The 10,684-nt window shown below is 33.7% G+C and overlaps 1 protein-coding gene across 1 annotated transcript; it reads right to left on the reverse strand.

Annotated features, from left to right (window-relative positions):
- Positions 1-3,121: 3,121 nt before the first annotated feature.
- On the reverse strand, positions 3,122-4,611 carry LOC107030715. Its single transcript, XM_015231979.2, has one exon. The coding sequence runs from the start codon at positions 4,462-4,464 to the stop codon at positions 3,235-3,237; it is 1,230 nt and encodes a 409-aa protein (XP_015087465.1). The 5' UTR covers positions 4,465-4,611; the 3' UTR covers positions 3,122-3,234.
- Between the last annotated feature and the right edge of the window lie 6,073 nt (positions 4,612-10,684).

The following is a 10,684-nucleotide window of genomic DNA, read 5'->3' on the forward strand; positions in this document are numbered from 1 at the left end:
AATTTGTAGAAGTTTATCAAAAGAAAATCCTTTTCCAGCCATGGTTTGTTATATTTGTTGCATTGGACCTGTTTTTTGCGACTATGATGGGTACAATTATGTTCGATGAGAAGCAACAATAGATGGATATATATGTGGAAATATTTCCCATCTAGACTGTGTTCTACGAGCTTACATGGCTGGGAAAGTTAGAGGAAGCATCAATTTGAATGCACAATATATTATGTCGATACTAAGATTAAAGGATGGATTTGGTTCCACATGCTTTGAAGCTTATGAATACTTGCACATCTGTTTCTTCTCGTGCAGACATTGAAATGATTTTGAATGTTGGATTTGTATTTTATGTTCCTCACAAAAAAGAAGTGGAAAGAGTTGTTGCATGATATTGTATCAATCAAGGCAAAGGTATAACTAATTGATGAATTGTACTTTTTTTCCTTATGATGCTATATGTTTTCCTTTTAAGGTTTACAATTAGTAGAATGACTAATTTTGATAGTAATATCAGCTTCGGGAAGGAGTTTGCATTCCAGATGCATTCGAAAAGGAAGGTTGTGTGGATAGCAATGGTAACTTCTCTCCCCTCTCATGATCTTGTTTGTGTTGATCAGTTACTTTGACTTGAATATTTGTACCTGAGAAAGACATTTCACTATATGCAAATGTTGTTCTCTTTCAATAATTATTGTTTATTTCAGGACATAAATATATAAAGTTGTTGATTTTTTCAATTTAACTACCCTACAATTTAGATGATTACATTAAAGAAACTTATTTTATAAGGTGTAAAGATATAAAACAATTGATACAAATATTGTTTTACTTGTTCGAAACACCAATGTCAGCCTAATCAAGTCCCTTTATTTTCCTTCGCGCTTAAATGTTTCCAATTAGATAAATAGCCTATTTTGAACTCTTTGACATGAAAGATTACAGTTCACTTGTCGGTAACGTCCTCTACTCCTATAATTTTCTAATCTATCCTTTTTTTTTCTTTTAGTTAGATCGATTAAATTCAATGTTTTTACAAGGTTAAATAGTGAAGCTAGGATATGCGTGTTATAGCTTGTTTCCATTATTGGAAAAGTCATTCTTCCTTGATTCTGATAAGGTGTGCTTTCCTTCGAGTAGGTTGCTCATTCGTCTAGATTTCATTTTTACGCGAGTCAATCTCCTCGATTCGGGTACATTCGTTTGTCAAACTTCCTTCATTCTTGTAGTGTGTGACTTCCATCTATGATTAGATATGCTTTCTTTTCACAGATTTTTAATGTATCTCTTTTTTTCTTGCACTGATCATTCAATATTAGTGTAATTATTACAACATATAGTTAATAGAGCTAACAATATGTTATATCATTCTGCCTTATGCTATACTACTAAGATTTACTGGAGCGTATCAATAGGGCTTCTATATCAAGATATTTTTCTTATTGTGCTTGTGATTCTTCTTACTATGCTAGAAGTGAAACCATATGCCAATTTAAACAGATCAATTGTTAGAAATAACAACGTTGAAGGAAAAACTCTTCTTCTTGAATTAGGTTCCTTATACATATACTTTACTCGCGCCATTCATTATAAATTTGCGGCACTAATGCCGGAGTGGGACTTTTTTTGTATGCATGTGGATGAATTCCATAGTTAATTAATAAGTAGATTAATTCCTTTTACTCAGTTATCTTACCAACTAAGAACTTGTAGGTTGTTCTCACCGCTACTTCTGAATCATTTTTAATACAGATTTTAAATAGGGTACTCCTCGTGGTGGCTGATCATTTCTAGTTTTGAAGATCTTTTCAAAGTGGTTGTGAGATCATGTTTTTGGATTACCATGAGTTGCATGTGATATTTTCAGTACTTATTTCTTATCAGAGTCTTATGATGTATTTCATACTCTTAAGTTGTATTCGATGATCTTTATACTTATGCTACCTGTTTTTTGGATATTCTTTGTTGTTCTTTTCTTTCGTGTGTTTTCTAACCACCCTTTTTGAGTCTCGTATATATGTGTACTATTTTCGGCTTACACATTTTTTCTAATGGGGGGGGGGGGTTGGAGTGTCTACCATCATATCCTCGACTTGTGGATAATGAAACAATGTTTGTCAATATGACAAGGGAAATATTTAAAGTGACTCGAACACTCCTATCTCCAATACAAGCTTTCATTATTCCTTGAGAAGAGCAAATCTTGTATTGATTATTTAAATTAGAACAAATACGAAATGTGCATTAAACTATAGGTCTTTTTTAGTTCTCATATCTAACTAACTATATCTCACTTTCATTAGGATGCAAATAACGTCAATAAAATACGAAATATTAAATGTTGAATAACTGCACATAGATGTGTTCATGGGTCGGTTATTAATAAAAAAAATAATATAACTCCAAATTAATCTATTTTAAAATTAGTAAAACCAAACCAAATTAGTATTGTCAACCTTCGTGTTCACAGTTCCACGAAGGCATGGACCACCCAACTCGAAAAGGGCTACCTCAGAAAAAATTTCCTACTTGTGGTAGAGTGAATACTACCTACTATGGAGTCTTCGAGGCTCTCCATAAAAGCTAGCTTTTACATTGTGGAAGAATGAATATTTAGAGTCCCCATAATTTGTATAAGAAAGTTATTCCAGAGATATGATTATTCCAGAAGAGATAGAAAAACAAAATGAGATACCAAAAGTAGAAATACCTAACTTTTATGCAAATAAAAGAATAATTGGTATAGCTACAATTATACAAGAGTTAGCAAACAATTATTTAAATGGCAATGCCATTTGGAGCTATTATGCAAGAGATCAGGTGATGATTTATGCAAACTCCAAAGAATTAAGAAAATCAGATATGGATGAAGTTCAGAGATGGATTTTGTCATTGCTAAAACCAGAAGAACAACCATCTACAAGAGCTTTGAAGAAAGGATTTATTTCAGAAGAATTATTAGTAATATATTGCAAACTTATCAGCAACAAATACCCAGATCATAAATGCTCCAAGTGCAACGTAGAAGATAATGTGATACCTACAGTTGATTTAAAGAACGAAGCTAAAAAAAAAATAAAATTTGTTATTATTATTGTTGCGTCGGCTGAATATCAGCCGACGCTATACGACAAAATTAAAAGATTCTTACTTTATACATATGGCTGATATTCAGCCGACGCAACAATAATAATAACAACAATAATAATAACTTTTTTTTTTATAGCTTCGTTCTTTATCCTAAATCAACTGTAGGTATCCTAAATCAACTGTAGGTATCACATTATCTTCTCCGTTGCACTTGGAGCATTTATGATCTGGGTATTTGTTGCTGATAAGTTTGCAATATCTTACTAATAATTCTTCTGAAATAAATCCTTTCTTCAAAGCTCTTGTAGATGGTTGTTCTTCTGGTTTTAGCAATGACAAAATCCATCTCTGAACTTCATCCATATCTGATTTTCTTAATTCTTTGGAGTTTGCATAAATCATCACCTGATCTCTTGCATAATAGCTCCAAATGGCATTGCCATTTAAATAATTGTTTGCTAACTCTTGTATAATTGTAGCTATACCAATTATTCTTTTATTTGCATAAAAGTTAGGTATTTCTACTTTTGGTATCTCATTTTGTTTTTCTATCTCTTCTGGAATAATCATATCTCTGGTTAATCCTATCTTTACCACCTGTATTGGTGATTTTATTTCTTCGTATAGTATCTCTGCTGGTGCTGTATAACATTTTATATAGAATAAATTTCCTTTGGTAATTCTTTTATATGTTAAAAATGCTCTATGTAGTTCTGGTATTCCGGCTATTTCTTCTCCGGTATATGTGTATACTGTATTTAATAGTCCGTAGTTATAACATGTTTTTACTAGGTTGGGGTTGGTCTTAGGTTGTGCAATAAGTTTGTTATATCCTTGTAGTTTCTGGGTTATATAGTCTTCTTCGGGAGTTTTTGTTTGTGTGGATCTTGGGTTTAGGTTTAGATATGTCTGAATTTTGTGTATGTTTTCAATGTAAGATTGGGTAATATAGTTGTATCTTTTTTTGTCATTTTGTAGGCTTATTGCATAGGTAGATGTTTGTGGTTCTGCTGGTATCTGCATTTGTGGTTTTTGGGTAAATGGTTTTGCAAATAGCTGGTTTAAATTTGTATTAATTCTTTTGCTTGTACCTGCAGCTGTATCTAAACAAACATTGTTATGGGTTTTTCGGAGTTTCCCATCGTCTCCTTGTAGCTCTGGAATTTTAGCGTCTTCCGATCGACGTAACTCTGTATGTTGGCGTAGCTCCGCATATTTATAGTCATGCTGCTGACTATTAGCTTTTAGATTTTGTAACTCTTTTCCCATACTGTCCACCTTCGTAGAAAGTGTATTAATAGCTTTGAGTATTTCTTCTGTTGTATCTGGTTCAGTTTGTGTTCCTTTTTCTTGATAGGTAATCTGCAACGAGATTTTCATCAGTTTTTATAATTTCAATTGTAAATGTAAAATTTAATATATTCAATACTAATCTCCTTATTTCTTTTGTTGTAACTGAATCATCTAACTTTTTTGTTATCCACCATTTTACCTGTGTGTTATCTGTTCTTACAATAAATTTGTTGTAAACTATATATGGTTCAAATGCTAATAAACATTTATATAATGCAAATAATTCCTTTCTGTTTATTTCCCATTTTGTTTGTGCCTCAGTATATGATCCTGAGCAATACCTGCAATGGTGTTCTATCTTTTCTTTGTCATATTTATATTTTAGTACTCCTCCATAACTGTGATCGCTTGAATCTGTTTCAATTATATATGTGAATGTTCTACTTTCATCAGGAAAATATAATTTTGGTAATTTTTGCATAATTTTTTAATATTTTTTATGTGTTCTTTATCTTTGTTGTCAAAATGATATTCAATATCTTTTTTGAGTTTTTTGTATAATGGTTTTAAATGTTCTGCTAATTTTGGTATATATTCTCTTACTTGATTTACTAATCCTAAGAATGATTGTAATTTCTTTTTTGTATCTATATTTTCATCCATAGTAATTATTTTTTGTACTATGTGAGTTTGCATTTTTATTCCATTTTTATCTATTTGTATTCCTAGAAATTCTATCTGAGGTTTCATAATTTCTGCTTTATTTTTACTTAAGCTTATACCTGAGTGTTTGATTATATGTATAAAACCTTTTCCGCACTCTTGTCCTTCTTCGGCAACTTTTTGTGCCATATTTTTTTACTTTCCTTGGAACTATTTCTTATGACCCTAACTTCAACAAAACGATAACATCTGATTCAGATGCGTGAATAAATGAACAGATAAAACATCGGGATAGTCGGGATGACCTATTTTAAGATAAGACGATCCCCCTCTTTGTTCACTTCGGAGGCTAACTTTGATAGGTTAGATACAAGAGAAATAGCCCATAAAAGAGATATTGGATGCCCTTTCCGATGCCTTACCATAATAGTTAGAAGACTCTTTCTTCTTTCGAGGCGAGCTTGAACGACCTGAGGATCTAGAGTGCGACATATCTCCGGTTTTTCCTTTAAAAAAATTCCTCTTGTTGTCTACAAGAGAATTTTTTTCTCCTTTGACAAATACACTAGACAACTACTTGGCTAGTCATTCCTGTGGCAACAAAAAAATTTCAATTTTTTCCAAGGATGGCTGTTAAGACCATCATTGAATTGATATTAAAAATGGAATATATTCAGGCTTTAACCCACGAATAAATATTTTTCTCATTGTGCTTTAGTAATAGCCTTTTTCGGATTCAATAGAGATATCTTAGAACATAAGTTATTAATCTAAAAAAATACCCGGAGATAGAAAGGTTACCTTGAGTAGTGTTAGCCGATTCATTCTCCAATATCTGTAGCGAAGCTTCATTCTTCTTGTTGAACAAATGATAGAGGGTCCTCCATATTTCATGAGCTGATTTACACTTTATAATGTGATCAAATTAACAAGATGAGATTGTCCTCTTCAAAATGAACTCCGCCTTCGCATTAACCTGCTTCCACTTCTTGTATATGCTACTTCAATATTTCGGTCCGTTAGCAAGAGGACATGTGTCATTCCCATAAACAACATCCCACAAATCCTCTCCAACAAGGTATGATTCTATGAAAGTCTTCCATACCTTGTAATTGGACTTGTTTAACAACTCCACCCAAGTCCATTATCTCGGCTGCTAAAATCCATATAGACAAACCAGTTGAATCTATCTCTAACCCGATCTTGAAATAACACCCAAAAACCAACGTATGGTAATGGATCTAATACTGTGTAGAGAATAGCAGAAGAAAAGTGTAGTTATGGAACCTTCTGCTAGCCCAAAAAGATATACTAAGATTGGAAGATTCAACTAAAGAAGGGGAAGCAAGAAAGGAGAACTTTTTTAGGGAAGAATACTCTTATTAGGTTGTTCTTCATTTGCTTTGGTTATGACTTTGGCCACCCCTATTTGTACTAGAATAAGGATTCTTCTAGAAGTTATCATAAAACTCGCTTTGTTCCAAGCAGTTGTAGAATGTCACATTAGCACACCATCTAAATCTCATTTTTAATTCAAACTACTTTGTAATGTTTTACTTGAGCAGAGGGTCTATTAGAAACAATCTTTCTACCTTGTATGGGTAAAGTTTATAAGACTAGTTTATGACTTCCCCCTTAAGTCATAAGGATGCAGTTTTTTGTATTCTTCGTTATATAAAGTCAGCTTCGAGCAAAGTACCACTCTTTGAGAATCAAGGTTACAAGCATATTATTGGATATACAGATGTTAAATGGGCAAGATCACCATCCAATGGACGTATTACATCTGACTATTGTGTTTTGATCAAGGTAATTTTGTGTTGTGGATGAGTTAGAAACAAAGTGTGGGTGCTCGATGTAGTGCAGAAGAAGAATATCAAGCAATAGTTGTAGTAACTTGTGAGTAAGTTTTGATGAAACAGTTGTTGAGAGAACTATAAATTGAAGAAATTGATCGGACTGAACTTCTGTGTGATAATATAGCACACCATCTCGCATTAATTCCAATATTTCATGAGAGGACTGACCACATTGAGATTTATTATCACATTGTCAAAGAATGATAATCTCAACAGACATTGTTACAAAATCTCAACATTTAAATTTTCTCACCAAGTCCCTAACTGTTAAAGGTGGAGATGTGATATGTTAATGGAATGTTTTCAAGAGGATCTCATCTCCTTTAAATCGTACGGTGAGTCTACAAAGGATCATGAAAAAGATATTCATCGATTGAATACCCCCTATGGATTTTCTGGACACAACAACAAAGTTCAACCTACCTCCAAGTAATCCCTCCAATCAGGGAGGAACCTCTAACATTACCATCAAAGTTTCCACAACCAATATTGAAAATCAAATAACCCTTACAACTAATGTTTCCAATGTTTAGCTTCGTACCATGGATATTAGGGGAATCGGATCCAACTATTCCTTCGAAAGATTACTCCTTTTTAAACAACAATATCATTTTCCTCTCCTCTTCCTACAAGAATATATGGTATCTGGTGATAAAGTGGATAAACTTAGAAGGAAGTTTGGTTTTCATTAGGCCTACAACAACAATTCTAACAAAATGTGGATCCTTTAGTTGGATGAAATTGATGATGAGGCCATTCATGATTGGGAGCAATATGTTTTTCTGAAAGTTATTCATAATGTTGACCATATTTTTTCCTTTCAGTTATGTATGAATAATGCACAGAGCTGAGGAAAAACTGATGCTCAGAATTGAGAGTTGGGGAAAATATTATCAAAGTCCCTCAGGGAGCAACATACGACTTTAAATTTGTGGTATCCAGTTATGTGAAATTTGGACGAAGGATTCATAGAATGGAAGAAACTCTTGATTTCATTGAATGCCCTAATAAGTGTGGTTTTCAAGATGCAGGGTTCTGAGGTTCTAAATCTTTGTGTGACAATAGATACCCCATAACACTATTAGGAAAAGATTGTACAGACTTTTCTATTACTCTTTATGGTAAGATATGTATATTCCTACTAATGTTACTCACTTATCCAGAATGTGCTCGAACCATGCTTCACTTTCAATTAAAATGAATAGTGATACTCCTCCCACTGACAAATACTTCAAATTCTTGAATATATAAGAGGATCACTCTGACTTCATGGATATAGTCCAAAACTCTTGGAATGAAGAAGTCAATCGGAATCCTTGTAAATCCTTCACCAGAAAATCAAGAGGACTTGCAAAGCTATGAGTTCTTGGTCTAGAAAAGCTTTTGGGGACCTCTACGAATAACTTAGAAGAGTTGAAATCCAAATTCAAGCTTTTGAAGGCAAGAGTGTGACAAAAAAGACGAGATAATAAGAGATATCTCTCTAGTTTCAAGGCCGAATCCACTAGATTTCTCAAACATCAAGAGTCTATCCTCCAAAAAATTTCTAGGGTAACATGTCTTGAAGGAGATTCTAACACGGCGTATTTTCTCAACATCATCAGAGATAAGAGAAAAAGATCTAACATTGGGAAATTTATGGATGAATACAACAACTGCCTGGAAGGAAATGACAAAATTGCTGAATGGTCTATCAGATTTTACAGGTATCTCTTTATTACTACAATACTAACCCTGATTATAGGTCCCTTAATATTCTTCATAGGTGCATCACAAAAGAGGACAATGATATGTTCTTCTCCATTCCAACACTCACAGAACTTCACGATTGTTTAATGTACATAGATATCGATATTTCTCCTAGACTAGATGGACTAAGTGGGTATTTTTATCAAAGTACATGGTGCATCATTGTTTTAGATCTCCATAATGTTGGGACAGCCTTTTCGCAGGTGATATCCTTCCGAATTTCGATACTCATATTTGTCTTGTTCTTATTCCTAAGATTGATCACCCCAAATCTTTTTTTGATTTGAGATCTATCAACCTGTGTAATGTTTTAGTAAAAGTATCTCTAAAATATTGAATAATGGACTGATCTCTATCATTTCTCGAATCATCTCCAGGAAGCAATGTACATTTTTTGATAGCCATGAAATCCGTATGTGACCCACCACTCTTTGGACTAATTACGTACTTCTAAACTCGGTGGATAATGGGCCCACCCCTCTACCCTTTTCCAATTAAATACCGGGCTTCATTTTGCATGGTGTGGGGCTTGAACCTGCGACCTAAGTCACAAATCCTCCACCTTTTGCCACTCGAGCTAGGCCTTGGGAGGAGGAACCAAAGTATTTTTCTCAAAGGCAGCACCATTACTTGAACTATTCTTCTTTCCGAAGAAATTATTAGTGATATGGAGGTCTTCATGGTTTCTTTAACTCTTCTAAGGGTTTGAAGTGAGGAGATCGTCTCCCCCCCCCCCCTCCTCTTACTTATGAGCGTTGAATTATTGTCTCAAATGCTTAACAATCTGCATAATCACACTACTTACAAGAGTTTTTTTATGTGCAATAATAGTCCTTAAATTATCATTTAACTTTTGCTGATAACACCATTATTTTTTGTGATTGTAGCAAGAGATATATCAAACTAATCACTGGCATTGTGGACATGTATGAACAAATATCTGATCAACAGATCAACAAGAACAAGAGTATCTTCGTCATGAAAGCAAAATCCAACAAAGTTCTATTTGTCTGTATTTGATTCTGGAGGAAAGCATCAATGGATTGCATGGGATAATTTGGGTTACCCCTTTGAAATAGGTGGTGATAATTTTAAGAAAAATTCAGATGTTTGTATGGAGATCAAGGAAAATCTATGGTGCAACCTAAGAATCTATTTTTCTCTTTTGGGAGATTACATGAAGGATAAGTACCTCGATAATCAACATTAGAAAGTCATATGTGAAGTTAAGTCATAAGCGGAGCAACATATTTACTACCACAACAATGAAGGGCATATCTCTATGAAGCTAGACATTGTTCTTACTAGTAATGGTGAATGGAACTGGTATTTTCTGCAAGTAGAGCTCCCAAATGATCTAGAGAACGATATCATAAACTTGTGGATTATTCTAAAAGACCTCAGAAATGAAAAAAATCTATCTGGTAAAAACCAATTAGAGCAACTTCACCCTCCTCTCTGGTTGGGATAATATTAGAAAGCAAAGAACCACAACAATGCCACCAACAAGATCTGGAATAACAGCATTACATTTAATATGGCTTCCCTTACATGGACATCTATTTATAGCAGGCTTCCTACTGATGAGAAAGTGGCTAAGTAGGGCATCTATAGCATCCCCGGATGTCATTGTTGTGCTGCAAATGATGAGACCAACAACTTTGAAACAGTGAATCACCTATTCTATTAGGGTGAACATGCTAGAAAAGTGTACTGGTGTGATATCACAAATCTAGTTGGACTGAGGCTCACCCATAGGTCTCTTATAATCCGCATCCTCAATTGGGGGAATATTGTTACAAAGAACCCTATTTCTAATTTTGGTATTCACGCTTTCTCCCAAAAATTTGTTAGGAGAGATGAAGATAAAGATGCTCTAACGAATTTGATGCTATTAATCTTTCTGTATACAGATCTAAAGGTAACATTCTTTTTAACATTGTAGAGTTTTGGAGAGATATACATTGCATTTTGGATAATTCATCACCACAGAACCACTACCATCGTTAAGTGGATAAAACCTCTTAATATGTCTT

The sequence above is a fragment of the Solanum pennellii genome, chromosome 9, assembly GCF_001406875.1.
Source record: "Solanum pennellii chromosome 9, SPENNV200".
NCBI classification, from domain to species: domain Eukaryota; kingdom Viridiplantae; phylum Streptophyta; class Magnoliopsida; order Solanales; family Solanaceae; genus Solanum; species Solanum pennellii.

Coding starts and splice junctions, on each gene's coding strand:
- LOC107030715 (XM_015231979.2), bottom strand. CDS start 4,464: ATGAAAATCTCGTTGCAGATTACCTATCAAGAAAAAGGAACACAAACT.